This window comes from Trichosurus vulpecula, chromosome 2 (genome assembly GCF_011100635.1).
Source record: "Trichosurus vulpecula isolate mTriVul1 chromosome 2, mTriVul1.pri, whole genome shotgun sequence".
NCBI lineage: Eukaryota > Metazoa > Chordata > Mammalia > Diprotodontia > Phalangeridae > Trichosurus > Trichosurus vulpecula.
In genome coordinates, this window is record NC_050574.1 from 183,998,070 (window position 1) to 184,015,238 (window position 17,169).

General features: G+C 36.8%; 1 protein-coding gene across 1 annotated transcript in view; it reads right to left on the reverse strand.

Annotated features, from left to right (window-relative positions):
• Window positions 1-17,169, reverse strand: part of LOC118837892 (mitochondrial intermediate peptidase) — a 204,438-nt gene that overhangs the window by 158,366 nt on the left and 28,903 nt on the right. The window contains exons 6-10 of the mRNA XM_036745033.1: window positions 16,689-16,871; window positions 14,236-14,392; window positions 8,104-8,152; window positions 2,154-2,214; window positions 80-132 (exon numbers count right to left, since the gene is read on the reverse strand). Of these exons, the coding sequence (XP_036600928.1) occupies window positions 80-132; window positions 2,154-2,214; window positions 8,104-8,152; window positions 14,236-14,392; window positions 16,689-16,871 (503 nt within the window). The remainder of the gene's footprint in view (window positions 1-79; window positions 133-2,153; window positions 2,215-8,103; window positions 8,153-14,235; window positions 14,393-16,688; window positions 16,872-17,169) is intronic.

Sequence of the window (17,169 nt, forward strand, 5' to 3'; positions counted from 1 at the left end):
TCTTCTAGACAGGCAGATGTGATTGAACAGTAAGTGTTTATTCCATTTCATGATATTGCTGTAAATTCAGAAAACTTACCTCTCTGCACGAACGGCACCACTGTAATAAGGATGATCCCAAGGCATCAGTGTCTGCAATAGAAGGATTCAACTTTTCAATACTGTGAGAAAACCAAAATCTTTTATTATTTGCATCTTCAATAACTTAACTCATTATCTTTTCCCCAAACTTAGGAGAGAACCCCCATTTCTTAGTATCTCTACTTTTAGCAAAGGTAAAAGCACACATACCAACAACCTACATTTGCATCCTTGGCATTATCCTTCACTCCATATATTCAATCAGCAGCCAAATACGAATTGGCTCATGGTGTGCAGCAGAGTCAGGAAGACCTGAGCTCAGATCAAGCCTCAGACACACACTTAGCTGCATGACCCTGGGCAAGTCACTTCACTTCTTTCTGCCTAGTTTCCTCATCTGTAAATTGGGAATAATAACAGCTCCTATTTTCCAGAGTTATTGTGAAGATAAAAATAAGATAATATTTGTAAGCACTTTGCAAACCTCAAAGTGATATATAATTACTAGCTATAATGAAATCTTGTCATTTTTAGCTCACAATATTTTTCACCTACACTTGCCTTCTCACTATTCACACATCAACCATCCTGGTGCATACTCTCATCTCCTCTTGCCTGGGCTATTGCAATAGCCTCTAAACTGGTTTTTCCTAACTCCCCACTCCCCTCCATTCTCTACAAAGATGCCATAGATATTCACAAATAACACAGGTCTAACCATGTCACTCCCCTATTCATAAACTCCAAACCTCCCTATCACCTCCAGGACCAAATTGAAGCTCATCTGTTTAGCTCTTAAAGCCTCTCATCATCTGCCTGCAATCTACCTTTAAAAAAAGCTTGAGCTATACTCCCCTTGCCCCTTCAGCCCATGCACTCCAGCCTTCTCACTGTTCTCCTCCCACCTCCTGTGTCTCTGTGCTGACTGTCCCCCAGGCCTGGAAGGCACTTCCACTTTACTTCTGTCTTTTGGAATCCCTTGTTTCCTTCAAAACTCTGCTAGAGCAACCTCTCTCACAGGAAGTCTTTCCCAATCCCTCCCAGGAGCCAGGGCCCTTCCAACCAGAACTTACCTTGCAATCACTTTGTATGTTCCCCTGTCAACCCTTTGTGGGTAGGGACAGTTTAATTTTGTGTTCGTATTCCTGTCATATAACAGGCACTTCATAAATGCTTCCCAATAGATTACCTGATTAAACTTAGGAAATTCATAATGGGAACATGTACCTGTTACACACAAATTTTATATAAACTATACACAGGACAGAAACTGAATCTACTTATTTTAATATCTTTGGTCATCCTTATCAATCCTTATAAAAAGCTAAAGAAAAAATTCTATTTAGAAGCAATTCAATTTTCCTGAAAGTATTATAAAATACAATGGGATCAGAATGTGGTAGCCAGGACCTCATAGCCTTATGGTCTGCCAACCTTGATCCAGGAGAGACCTGAAATAAATCATTATCTTCTGGTACTGAAAGCACAGCCATATTTGTGATCATTCAGAAGAAGTTACACATATCTCACTAATGTAACTAATGACCTAGTTACAGTGGCAAATCAATGTGCTTGAATATATTCAAATTCTGAATTAACTAAGGTAAAAAGTTTTATAAGGAGAAAAAAACCAGTCCTGGTTAGGTAATCTTTGAAGTGAATGTATGTCCCATTCCCGAGAGCTAGAATTCTGTGTAATTTCATCAGAAGAAAAATAGCTGGGAGCCAATCTACCAAAGCAAATTCATTACTTATATAGACTCAATTACAAAATGCTTTACAAAGAAATAAAGAACAAAGCAAAATTTTGTAAAAATTGCAAATATAAAAGATATAAAGGTATTTTATAAAGATATATAAAAATGAAAGATAAAAAAAAAGAGATTGTAAAAACACCACGGACAGAGGCACCTAGAATACATCACTTCAGAATTTTTAATAAGTATCCAACTCAAATACCAACAACCAGATTACATATGCCGACTGGCACTTTCCATTCCTGTCAATAAAGCTAAATTGTAATATGGTGACTGGACTTTAATTATAATAATACAATCATAAAAAAAGCTTACCGAATTTTGAGGATTTAGTTTCATTTTCATCCCTTTCATCATCTCAAAATCTCTTATAGTTCTGTAAGGTAATTTTACCATTAGTAATTGTTAGGATAAGATTTAAGTAAATGCTTAACCAAGGAAACTATCCTTTTGCAATTACTTTCAAATACTCAAAGACTGAATTCACTACAAATTAAACACCAATGCAAATTCTTCCCCATTCTCTCCTATTCCTCATTCCCTAAAAATCATCTTTTGGGAATGATCCTGTGTAAAAGTACAAGCATTAAAATAAGAATTGCAGAACTATGAAACCACTGATAAGTCATCTTTACAGTACTGCTTTTTGCTCCACCTAGAAAGACCAAGAGACCAAGAACATTTCTAAAATAAATTTTAACTGATGAAATCAAATGAAAAGGATTATAATTTAGAAATTAAGCTACGATTTTTTTGCTCTTAAATCACCAGGATTCCAAATGTGCAATAGTTAAGAAGGTTCAACATTTTGGAATTCTAAGTCCCATAAGAATCGCAGATGATTTCCTTAAATATAACTAGAAATTACAAAGTGTCTAGCTAAATTATAATCTGTAGCTATACATACACATGATTAGAAGAAAAATACTTAGTCATTAATAAAATAAAATAGGACAAGTTCTTAAATGAAAGCAAAATTAACACAACCTCTTCACTGTATGAGAAAGAGCTCCAGTGTGGGTTAATATAAGGTACTATTACTATTTCAGAAAAAGTAATACAAATTACAAGATAAGAGGCTCTAAGTCAGGCCTATACAACCTGCAGCTCGCCAAAGTGTTTCAGGCAGCTCACAAAAAATGTAGACAATATATTTTTCTTTTTTTTATTTTAATTAATTTATTTTTAGTTTACAACATTCAGTTCCACAAGCTTTCGAATGTTAACATTTTCTCCCTCTCTCTCCCCTCCTCCTTCCCCAAGATGGCATGCAATCTGATACAGGCTCTACACATACATGCACATCAAACATATTTTCACATTAGTAACGTTTCAAAGAAGAATTATAACCAATGGAATGAACCATGAAAAATAAGAAACAAAACAAAACAAAAAAAAGAGAGAGCAAATAGTATGCTTTAATCTGCATTCACATTCTGTAATTCTTTCTCTGGATGTGGATAGCATTTTCCATCATAAGCCTTTTGGAGTTGTCTTAGAACCTTCCAATGCTGAGAACAGCAAAGTCTATCAAAGTCAGTCATCGCACAATGTGGCTTTAACTGTACAATGTTCCCCTGGTTCTGCTCCCCTCACTCAACATCAGTTTATATAAATCTTTCCAGGTTCTTCTGAAGTCTGCCTGCTCCTCATTTCTTATAGTACATCTCTTTTTTTTAATTATTCATTATTTATTTATTTTTTTATTTGATATATTTAGTTTTCAGCATTGATTTTCACAAGAGTTTGAATTACAAATATTCTCCCCATTTCTACCGCCCCCCACTCCAAGATGGCGTATATTCTGGTTACCCTGTTCCCCAGTCAGCCCTCCCTTCTGTCACCCCACTCCCCTCACCTTTTCCCTTCCTTTCTTGTGGGGCAAAATAAATTTCTACGTCCCATTGCCTGTGTATTTTATTTTCTAGTTGCATGAAAAAACTTTTTTTTTTTGGTTTTTGAACATGTTTTTAAAACTTTGAGTTCCAAATTCTCTCCCCTCTTCCCTTCCACCCACCCTAAGAAGTCAAGCAATTCAACATAGGCCACATGTGTATCATTATGTATAACCCTTCCACAATACTCATGCTGTGAAAGACTCACTATAATTTGTTCCTTCCTAACCTATCCCCCTTTACTGAATTTTCTCCCTTGACCCTGTCCCCTTTTGAAAGTGTTTGTTTTTGATTACCTCCACCCCCATCTGCCCTCCCTTCTATCATCCCCCCCGCTTTTTTTTATCTTCTTCCTTCTTCTTTCCTGTGGGGTAAGATACCCAATTGAGTATATATGGTATTCCCTCCTCAGGTCAAATCTGATGAGAGCAAAATTCACTCATTCCCCCCTCACCTGCCTTCTCTTCTCTTCCTACAGAACTGCTTTTTCTTGCCACTTTTATGCAAGATAATTTACCCCATTCTATCTCTCCCTATCGCCCTCTCTCAATATATTCCTCTCTCATCCCTTAATTTGATTTTATTTCTTTTAGATATCTTCCCTTCATCTTCAACTCACCCTGTGCCCGCCCTCTCTCTCTCTCTCTCTCTCTCTCTGTATATATATATATATATATATATATATATATATATATATACACACACATACATACATACATACACATTCACTTATACATATAAATACATAAACATATATATATGCATATTCCCTTCAACTACCCTAATACTGAGGTCTCATGAATTATACACATCATCTTTCCATGTAGAAATGTAAACAAAACAGTTCAACTTTAGTAAGTCCCTTGCAGTTTCTTTTTCTTGTCCTTTTCCTTGATTACCTTTTCATGTTTCTCTTGATTCTTGTGTTTGAAAGTCAAATTTTCTATTCAGCTCTGGTCTTTTCACTGAGAAAGCTTCAAAGTCCTCTATTTTATTGAAAATCCATATTTTGCCTTGGAGCATGATACTCAGTTTTGCTGGGTAGGTGATTCTTGGTTTTAATCCTAGCTCCATTGACCTTCAGAATACTGTATTCCAAGCCCTTTGATCAATTAATGTAGAAGCTGCCAGATCTTGGGTTATTCTGATTATGTTTCCACAATACTCAAATTGTTTCTTTCTGGCTGCTTGCAGGATTTTCTCCTTGATCTGGGAGCTCTGGAATTTGGCGACAATGTTCCTAGCAGATTTCTTTTTGGGATCTATTTGAGGAGGCAATCAATGGATTCTTTCAATTTCTATTTTGCCCTGTGGCTCTAGAATATCAGGGCAGTTCTCCTTGATAATTTCTTGAAAGATGACATCTAGGCTCCTTTTTTGATCATGGCTTTCAGGTGGTCCAATAATTTTTAAATTATCTCTCCTGGATCTATTTTCCAGGTCAGTGGTTTTTCCAATGAGATATTTGACATTGTCTTCCATTTTTTCATTCCTTTCGTTCTGTTTTATAATATCTTGATTTCTCATCAAGTCACTAGCTTCCACTTGCTCCAATCTCATTTTTAAGGTAGTATTTTCTTCAGTGTCTTTTGGACCTCCTTTTCCATTTGGGTAATTCTGCCTTTCAAGACATTCTTCTCCTCATTGGCTTTTTGGAGCTCTTTTGACATTTGAGTTAGTCTATTTTTTAAGGTGTTGTTTTCTTCAGTATATTTTTAAGTATTTTTTTGGGTCTCCTTTAGCAAGTCATTGACTTGCTTTTCATGGTTTTCTCACATCCTTCTCATTTCTCTTCCCAATTTTTCCTCTACTTCTCTAACCTACTTTTCCAAATCCTTTTTGAGCTCTTCCATAGTCTGGGACCAGTTCGTTGTAGGCTCTTTGACTTTGTTAACTTGTTCTGTCTGTATGTTTTGGTCTTCTTTGTCACCAAAGAAAGAATCCAAAGTCTGAGACTGAATCTGGGTGCATTTTCGCTGCCTGGCCATATTCCCAGCCAACTAACTTGACCCTTGAGTTTTTCAGTGGGGTATGACTGCTTGTAGACTAAAGAGTTCTATGTTCCAAGCCTGGGGGGATGCACCAGCTCTGCCACACCAGCACTCCTCCTTCCCCAAGAACCCCCAACCTGGACTGGACTTAGATCTTCAGCAGGCTCTTCAATCCTGCTCTGATCCACCACTTAATTCCTCCCACCAGGTGGGCCTAGGGCCAGAAGCAACTGCAGCTGTAGTTCTATAGCTGCCCCACCTCTGCTGCCCCCCAGGCGGTAGCCGAACTGAACTCCTTCCTCTCCTGCAGCTTTTCCCACTAACCTTCTCTGTTGTCTTTGGTGTTTGTGGTTTGAGAAGTCTGGTAACTGCTGCGACTCACTGATTCAGGGTGCTAGGGCACGCTCCACCCAGCTCCTGGTCTGGTTGGTCCACGGCTGCTCACACTGGGCTCCGCTCCACTCTGCTCCCAGCTCCGTGCGGGACAGACCTCACCCAGAGACCATCCAGGCTGTCCTGCGCTGGATCCCTGCTTCCCTCTGCTGTTTTGTGGGTTCTGCCGTTCTAGAATTGGTTCAGAGCCATTTTTTATAGGTTTTTGGAGGGACTCGGTAGGGAGCTCATGCTAGTCCTTGCTTTCCAGCTGCCATCTTGGCTCCACCCCTAGTACAACATTTCTTATAGCACCATTACATTCATATACCACAACTTGTTCTGCCATTCCCCAGTTGATGGGCATCCCCTCAATTTCCAATTCTTGGCCACCACAAAAAGAGCAGCTATAAATATTTTTGTACATATATGTCCTTTTCCCATTTGTATGATCTCTTTGGGATAAAGTCCTAGAAGTGGTATTGCTGGGTCAAAAGGTATGCACATTTTTATAGCCCTTTGGGCATAGTTCCAAATCGCTCTCCAAAACAGTTGGAGCAGTTCACAACTCCACCAACAGTGCATTAGTGTTCCAATTTTCCCACATCTTCTCCAGCATTTATCATTTTCCAGTTTTGTCATATTAGCCAATCTGATAGGTATGATGTGATACCTAAGACTTGTTTTGATTTACATTTCTCTAATCAATAGTGATTTAGAGCATTTTTTCACATGACTCTAGATATCTTTAATTTCTTCCTCTGAAAACTTCCTGTTCATATTCTTTGACCATTTATCAATTGGGGAATAACTTGTATTCTTATAAATGACAATGCGTTTTTCGCAGGCCACCGAAATCCTTTGGTGTGCTGCAAGCAGCCCGTGGGCCACAGGTTGCACAGGCCTGTTGTAAGCTATCAATTATAACCCAGTAAAGTGACCTAGAAGTTACAAAGAAACTGTTCTAATGTGCTGCTCTCACCAAAAAGGAGAGTAAAATACTGAGTATCATTAAAAATAAAATAGAAAACATTATCTTTCTCTATAACAAAACCTTAATGCACCCAAACATGGATTCACAGTTCCTCAAGAAAGATATACTGAGACTACCTAGAGTCCTATAAAGAGTAACTAACATGACCAAAGGGATGAGGAAGTTGCCATATGTGAACATATTAAAAAGATTATGCCTATTCTGCCTATATATAAGAAGGCCATAAGGTATTATTACCAAAATGACCTTGGACAAATCACTTCCTCTTCAGGCCTCAACCTGTTTCGACAATAAAATAAGACAAATGGACTAGATAATCTCTACAACTCTTCCCAATTCTAAATTCTATGAAAACTTGTAACATCATGAACAGAGATTACTTCACTAAATCACAAAATAGAACTAAACACAGGGTGATTTAAGAGGCAGTATGATATTGGGGACAGAGTGCTGGACTTGGATTCATAAAGACCTTAGCTTAGTTAGTATTAACTATGTGATTTAGTCTCCATGGGCCTCAGTTTTCTCATTGGTAAAATGAGAGGTTGGCTTTGATAACTTCAAAGGTCCTTTCTAGCTTTACAACCTATGATCCTTAGAATCTATGATCCTGTGATTTAGGACAAATAAAAATAAACACTTTTAAACAAAGTAAATAGTAAACACAACAAGGAAGTGTAGACTAAAAAGAAAGCTTAAATTTTACAAATATTTACTGAGCCCCTACCATGTAAAGGGTACACTGTGTAAGGCAATCCAAAAACAAAACTCCAAGTAACATTTAGGCAAATTCATGATAACATAACCATAACAGGTTACTAAAAGAAATTATGAACTTGACAACGTTTCTAAGTTTTAGTATGCAAAAGCGCAATCATGCTGTCCCACACATTTACTTTGATGACAATACTAGAACTCCATGGAGATAATTCATGTTTTTTCTTCTGTAATAAATTGCATATTTTATAATAACGAATATATATGTATTTTTTCAAAGTAAAGTAAAAACTAACCTTTCAGAAAGCTTCTCAGCCAATTTTTCAAGGAACTGTGTTACAATCTCTGGAAAAACAACAAAAAAGAATGGACTTAGTTATAGAAAAATAATTAACATACATTAAAATGAATATAAGCTGATCATTATAAATTTCTACAGATCAAGATGATGTTCCAGGAATAGGGACAACAATAGCAAAATGAAGGGCTTCTCAACAATCTTTCAAAGACAGTTTTCCTGTCAGGCTTTTAACTCCTACAGCATTTGTGGTCTGTACTAATTACCGCAGCTAGGTGGTATAGTGGATAGAGTGTGGGCCTGTAGTCCAGAAGACAAATCTTCTGGAGTCCAAATTTTGACCCTGGACAAGTTACTGAACCCTGTTTCCCTCAGTTTCCTCATCTGTACAAAGAGCTGGAGAAGAAAATGGCAAACCACTCCAATATACATGCCAAGAAAACCCCAAACAGGGTCACAAAGAGTTGGTTATTACTGAAATGACTGAACAACTGTGTATGTAAGTTAAATAAATTAGGTGACAATATACAGCCTCCCAATCTTAAAGCAATCATCTGTTCCACGTTCAGTTCTAACTGTTGCTTCTTGCACACACACAGGTTCTTCAGGAGACAAGATACTCTGTTATTGCCATCTCTTTTAAGACTTGCCACATTTTGTGGTGATCCACAGTCAAAAGCTTTAGCAAAGTAAATGAAGCAGAAGTAGATGTTTTTCTGGAACTCCCCTGCCTTATCCACAATCCAGCAAATGTTGGCAATTTGGTCTCTATTTCCTCTGCCTCTTTGAAAACCAGCCTGTACTTCTGGTAATTCTTCATTCACATACTGCTAAAGCCTAGCTTATAGAACTTCAGCATAACCTTGCTGGCATGTGAAATGAGCACAAATGCTGGATAATTTGAACATTCTTGGCATTCCCTTTCTTTAGGACTGGGATATAAACTGATCTTTTCCAATCCATTGGCCACTGTTTTCCAAATTTGCTGGCATATTTAGTACTTTATGATGCTTAAACAGCATCATCTTTTCGTATTTTCAATAGTTCAGCTGAATTCCATCACCTCCACTAGCTTTATTGTTAGCAATGCTTCCTAAGGCCCACATGACTTCATTTTCTAGGATGTCTGGCTCTAGATCAGTAACCACATGTTCAATGATGGCTATCAGTGATGTTAAGATCTTTTTTACATAGTTCTGTATATTCTTGCCACCTCTTCTTAATCTCTTTTACTTCTGTTAAGTCACTATCATTTTTGTCTTTTTTCATGCCCATTTTTGCATGAAACATTGCTTTAATATCTCTAATTTTCTTGAAGAGATCTCTCGTCTTCCCCATTCTATTGTTTTCTTCTATTTCTCTGCATTGCTCATTTAAGAAAACCTCATCTCTCCTTGCTATTCTCCGGAATTCTGCAATTCTTTCCCTTTCCTTCTTTCCTCAGCTATTTGTAAAGCCTTGTCAGCCACACATTTTGCTTTCTTGCTCTTAGGGATGCTTTTCATTTCTGCCTCCTGTACAATATTGCCAACCTTCGTCAACAGTTGTTCAGATACTCTATCAGATATATTCACTTGAATCTATTCATCACTTCCACTTCATATTCACAAAGGGTGTTATTCAGGTCATACCTTTAAGGTGTAGTCTGATGGTTTTCCCTACTTTCCTCAATTTAAGTCTGAATTTTGAAATAAGAAGCTCATGATCTGAGCCACAGTTAGCTCCAGATCTTGTTTTAACTGATTATATAATTTCCACCTCTGGCTGCAAAATATATAATTAATCTGATTATATCTGGTAATATGCATGTGTAGTCTCCTTGTAGGTTGTTGAAAAAGAGTGCTTGCTATCACCAGCGCATTATGTTGACAAAACTCTTAGTCTGCTCTGATTCATTTTGTACTCCAAGGCCAAACTTCCCTGTTTTTCCAATTATCTTTTGATTTCTTACTTTAGCATCCCAATCCCCTATGATGAATGTGACATCTCTTTCTGGTGTTACTTCTAGAAGATGTTATAGGTATTCATAGAACTAATCAACTTTAGCCAAGGCAAACTGTCCATTACAGCATAGTAATACAAGTTGATGCACCAACCACTGATGTTAAACTCACTTAGAGCTTTGGAAAAAAAAATTCCCAAACATAGCACAGTACTCTAGACATAACAGATGTTATGTCAGTTGGGGGAGAATCTGAACCTTTATTTCCCTGATGTAGAAAATTCCCAATGTGAAACTCCCTCCACACATACAACTTATCAATCCTCTCCAACTTAATTATTAGTGATATGTGAGGCACTGAGGGGTCTAAGTGACTACATGGTGTACCTGATGCCAGTGTACATTAGAGAAAGGACTTGAATGAATATTTTCTGACACTAAGGCAGGCTCTCTAGCCACTACTGCCTGCTGATTCAGTAAGTATATACAGATAATTATAACAATCTTTTTAGAGGAATAGCATTTTATTAATAAACTACAATTATGACAATCAGAATTTCTACTTTATGGGTGGCAAGAATGAATAAGAAATTTGTACATGGCTAAACTTGAATACACAAGAAATTTTTTTTCAAGATTTCAGTAGAAACAGTGAGAGACAAAAGAATCTATGTTTTTGATTTGTTTCAAGTGAAATGGGAGCGTTCAAGACTAGGTTCTGATCCAACCTGCAATACTTATTGCAATGGGCAAGTCACTGAATCTCTGAGCCTCAGTTTCCTCATTTGCAAAATGAGGATAATGACATCTGTAGCTTATATTTAATATGTTAGTTGTGAGGCTCAAATGATGTCATATATGTAAGGTACTTTGCAAACCTTAAAGCACTATATAAATATCAGCTATTATAATTTCACTGATGATGGGAAAATGTAAGATGTGCTATGAGCAAACTATAATGAAAATAATGACTTCCTGGAATTAAAAAGTTAGAGTCTGATTTATACACAGCTAGTACAGCAGGATTAATGATCTCCTGAAACCTAAAATGGCAGGGGGGTGAGAAATTTCCCTATAAATAAAAAAGCAAAAGCCTAAACAGAAAAATCAGAATCAATAAATCCACAGGAATCTACGGCATTGTGCTAAGTGCTAGGAATACAAAGAAAGAAAAAAAATAAAATAGACCTTGTCCTCAAGGACCTTACACATTAATGGAGAAGACAACAATAAATAAGACAAGCTAGAAAATTCAACATTAAAATATGATATAGACTATATTTTTACATAGTACTATTAAGTATTGAAAACATAAGCCATTATATCCTTCATTTCTGTATAATTGTGTGGGCTGCTCTTGCAGGAAATCTTTAATTCTGAATATGAGTTTAACAATTTTTGAAATGGATTTGTGTGTGTATTGCATTGGCAAAAATATGTAACTGTCAGAAAGATTATATCTTTTTTTACCCAGATAATATCTGCATGTGATTTTAAACTGTTCCTTCTTACTATCTTTTATTCAAGTTAAATGAGACACTGCAAACAGGACTGGAATTCAGGATTAAGCAAAGGGTCCCTGGGCTTCTTTGTCTTCGTAATTAGGATAGAATTCCTCATGCATAACTGGTTCTCTATATCTATAACCCTAAAAATATTGTCCCAAATGAACTTTTAACATTTAAGTGTTCAAAGGAAAAGCTACATTAATTTCCATGAGAGGGAGAACAGTTGAACAAGTTGTGGTATATGAATATAATGAAATATTATCGTATTGTGAAAAATGACGAAGGGGAGGATTTCAGAGAAACCTGGGAAGACTTGCAGGAACTGATACAGCATAAAGTGGCCCTGCACATCTACAGACTCTCCTGCTTGGAGATATGACAGGCCCAGAGCAAAGAATGACTAACCTCCGGACTCTCCTATTTGGAGATGTGATAAGCCTTGTGACAAACCTTTGGACTCTCCCGCTTGGAGACATGGTAAGTCTTGAACAAAGGATAATTAACATTCTTGAGGTTAAACATTTGAGAAACTGCATTCTGGGAAGGCTAGCCAGCCCCCAAGAATGATATCTCACGAGACCTCATTGTGAGGATTGGCTCTCCTCCCAATGGGAACATCCGGAGTACTTGGCAGTAAGCTTTCTTTGTTCAGGGCCTTATTTAAGTCTCCACGTGGGTGAGTGGCGTTGGAATCTCACCCATGAGAGGATGCTCTGCCTGGGACTTTCCCACTCGGGACCCTGATAGGCTGTACCCCAGGATTCCCCAGCTTTGAAGAAAATCAGGTGTTGGAGTTCCCCCAATTGGTGAGGCATTTATGTTGTTATTGTCTGTGTTTTTGTCATTGTTGCTGTGTTAGCTGTGTTATTAGGAGTTGTTGCTTATTGTTGTTGTAAATTCAATATAGCATTCCCCATCTTTTAATAAAAGCATTATTCTGTTGGGAGTGTCTTATTGCAGGTGTGAATCCAAACCTAACTAAGCTTAATTGCACCAAGTGAGCAGAAGCAGAAATTTTTTTTACAATAATGTTATTGTAAAGACAAACAACTTTAAGAGACTTAAGAATTCCGACCAAAGCAGTTACCAACCATGATTCCAGAGGTCTCAGGATGAAGTATACTACACACCCTACTGACAGAGAAGCGATAAGACTCAGGGTACAGATGGAGACATTTTTTTTTTGGATAGGGATAAGAGGGTAATTTGTTTTGCTTGACCATGCATATTTGTTAAAAGGAATTTGTTTTTCTTTCGTTTTCAATGAAGGAGAAGAAAGAGGAAGAAGTATAAATACATAATAAAAAATATCACTGGGCAATGGCAAGGGCCCAATTGAAACTGAATAGTATAAACCTATAGAAGATGAGGTCTGCACCATTCTGTATCTTCCTCCAGTAATACTGTGACCAGGAAGAAAGACAGAAAAAGGGAATGATGGAAAATAATTGTTGATTGGATTGGGCAGAAGATGGTCTTTGGGGCATCATTAAAAATGCGTAACCAAAACATTTAGTCCAAGTTGGAAGCAACAGACCTTTATTTGGTTTTTAAAGCTATGAACAGGCAACCATGCTGCATGAGCAATAACTAATCAAGACATAGCAGAATTATACAGAATTGTGACCAAACATAATATAAAGTTAACCTATCATAGTTAGTGACATACAGAATTAACACTAAGCTACATAGTAATTAGATATAACTGATATGCAGTTCAAACAGATTAAAACAGTTTTTCCTAACTTAACCTAAGAGTGTGAGGGCATTAAACCAGGGTTTGAAGGCAGGAAAGAGATGGAGGTTAAAAAAAAACAACTTTTTGGGAATCTGAGAGACAAAAACTGTGCAGGTGAGTTGACATAATCTCTTCCTCACGACCTTTTAATACAATCAGCAGCAGCATCTTCTTTTCCAGATATCCTCCCTAAACTATCCATATTTTTCTTCAATCCCTTCCTGCAACCCCTTCTTTTTCTTGCTAAACCATATGAAGATATACCACAAAAGAAAATGGAAAAATGAAACTTCTCCTATCTCAACATCCTTCCATATTTCTTGATTTTTTTTTTCTGTTTGGGGTGGGGGTGGGGTGAAGAAGGGTAGATTTCTTATAATTTTCTGTTTGTGGGAACAGGGTTTGAGATGGAAATGTAAGAAAGGATTTATTAGTTATGACATTACAAGAGTCCACAAGTCTTCTAAGGTGAAAAATTTAGAATATCAGCAATACAAATTTAAATTCTTATTATTATCTAATATTCTTACTTTTAGCCAGAAACCATAAGACAAACCAAAAAGCCCTCAAGACATCAAGGAATCTAAAAGGAAGTCTAAAATAATACAGAATCTAAGGAATTTAAAAGGAATCTAAGATAAGACGGAAACATGATTTTTACTAAGCACTAGCCCTTCCCATGCACTAACCTTTATTCTGAAAAGGTGGTTTAGAAATACTACATTTTTACCTAATCCAGACCACGTTTTTCTGTGATCCATTCCCCAATGGAAAGACTGTTCATTCTTCCTCCCTTTTCTCAAACCAAACTACACACTATGTGCCTACTTAAACTAGAGCTTAAAATGCACTCTTGAGCACGCGCGCGCGCGCACACACACACACACACACACACACAACCTACACACACTTACAGAAATTTTTGATGAATATAATTCTCACCTGGGCTTTTAGCTATTGTTCCTTGGAGAGCTCTATGGGCAAATGTAGGATAGCCCACTAATTTTGCCAGATGGTCTCTACTGCTAAGTAATTCATCTAAACAGTTCAGCTGGTCAGGATTGGGGTAAAGAAAAACCTTGTAAGCCACTTCTCGTACCTAAATTCAAAGAGTAAATGATAATTAATGTCAATTCCATTACCTAAAATTTTATTTAATCATAAAAAGGACAAATGTCATCATACTACATCTGCACCTGAAGATTGATGTAATCGTATCCTTGCCAAAAAGGTATATAAAATGACTAACAGGTATTTGAGGTCAAACACCGCACAATGAATCAATCTATGCTAAGAACTTCAAGGAATGGCAAATAAGACTGAATTACTATAAAACAACTTTCTCATCTAAATTTTAAAAGAAATTTCATCCCTAAACAGGATTTTAAATGAGTATGAACCATTTCCTAGACAGAGCTCTAATGCTTAAGTTATTAAACACAAAAATGAATTTACCTACTACTTTATAGCTCTAGGCTTCCCATTTGACTTTATAATGCTAATTCAACTATATGCTACAAATTGATTATAACAAATGGAGTAAATATTATTTAAGATAATCTAGGTGGCATAAGAATAGACTACTGGTTCTCAAATGGGGCTTATATAAACCCTAAGCTTGACCTGTAAATGTATTCTTTGTTCCATATAGCTTCAGGCACATGGTCTCTCTAGGTGCAACAACTACCCTACTAGTTCCCAGAAATGGTACCCGTTCTAGTTGCCCTGGCACCTGGGGCTGCAAGGCAAAGAAAGTAGATTCCTGTTGAACTCCACGCTCCAAGACACCTGCATTATCCCTACCCCAGTTCCTTAGAGGTTGGGATGGAATATCAGTGCAAAAGTCATCCCTTTTCACTTCTTTCCCTACATCCTTAAGGCTAAAGCCAACTATAAGAGAAGGTTCCTCCCTATAGGAGTAATCATCCCCTTCATCCTCCTCCTCCCCAACCCCCATCCCTACTGGCAGTTGACACTTTTTTAGCAGCTCTATTTCAGAGATCAGCCTGGCATTCACAGCTTCAGACTGATGACCACAGCTGCTGTTCAGATACAGAAATTCAATTTAATAGAGAAGAAAAAAAAGGCAAGGAAGGGGAAGTAAGAGTGGAGTATTTCATATAGTGTTTAAGCTTCCAAACTGAAGTTAAGGGAGAGAATGTCCTAGAAGTAAAGTGAGAGAAAAGAAAGCAAAGAAAGGGAGACTAATAGAGAATGATTTACCTTAGACCCCAGATCCCAACTTTGTGGATTTTTTTATTATTCTAAAGTTCCCCACTTTCCCTAATTCTCTTTAACTTTTCATAAAAACCATTTGCTTACAAAAGCTTTTTAATTTTACTTTAGAAAAATTAAGATTTTTTCCCCTAAATTAGTGCTTTTTCATAATTTATTATTTTTCAAAAAATATTTTTGTATTTTTTTCCTTTGGAAAAGATTTCATTTTAGGGATAGTCTAGATTAGAAGTAAAACAAAGGTGACTTTTTATTTATTATACCTTAGAAGATATTATGAGTAGCATCAATAATAAATGCTTCCCTAAGAAGAAAGTAATTTTCTTCATTTAAAGTTGTTGTAAGAATCCCCACGTATAAGACACACCCTTTTCTGAAAAATTTGCGGTCTAAAAACTGGGTGCGTCTTATACAGTGGTTACAGATTTTATTTGCATTTCCCACTTTTTCACACTTGTTGTCTTTGCGCTCATTGTTTTGCAGTTGTTACTGGTATATTAGGTTACGTTTTGCCACCTGTTCTGCCCAGAAATGGCTCAGAAAAGATTTTCGTACAGTGCTGAACTCAAGTTAAAAATGATCCAGTTTGCAAAAGTGAATGGAAATCGTGCTGCTGAATGTAACTATGGTCCTCCTCCAACTGAGAAAACAATCCGAGGCTGGCTATGGGAAGAAGAAACCCTACTGAAAACGCCACAGCATTAGAAGGCCCTGAGAGGCAAGTCAGCAAAATGGCCTGATTTAGAGAGGGAATTGAAGATATGGATTGAAGAGCAAAGGGCAATTGGAATTCCTGCGCCCACAAAGATGGTTCAGCACGAGGCAAGAAGAATTGCTGATGAAAAAGAAGTTACTGATTTCAAAGGAGGACACAATTGGTGCTTCAGGTTCATGAAACGGAATGGACTAGGCATGCATACATGCACCAGACTTGCCCAAAAGATGCCTGAAAGCTATGAGCAGGTGAATAAAACTTGAGTTCAATAACTTTATGTAATACTTTTTTTTTTCAAATTTCGGGCTTATAAATGGGGAAATACAGTAGTGACTTTCTATTATTAGGCTTACTAAAGTTTTTTAAAATATATTCCTATAGCACTGCTGAATTATTTTAAAAACAGTACATGCAGCCAGGACTAAAAACAACTTTAAAAACTTACCAAATCATCTGAAGACTCTGCATGTAAACTACTGACTAGTGCATGATCTCCATCATGTGCAAAGTTATAAAGGATATGCTCTGGTAAGAGGTGCTTGTCAATTTTGTTGGGAAAGTGGGTTTGCATAATAAAAGCACTGCTCAGATCCAAGATCTTAACATTAAGGTCCACTGCTCTTTTACGCTGTATATGAAAGAAATAAAACACAATTTAGTATGATTAAATTTTAATCATTTAAAATCAGTTTTCTAAAGAAACCCAGTAAAGATGGTAGGTCAAAAAAAGGCCTTCTATGTATTACAGTCTAAATAAATCATAATTAAATATGTACTTAGTTTCTTAAAAGAACATAAGAAGACTTCTTAAAATTTTACAATGATTTCATGTTTTGAGATTTGCATAAAATCAAAATTTCTATTGAGTTATATTCTAATTTCCGAAGGCTACACCAGGTAGGGCAACTATATAATACCTTAAAAAA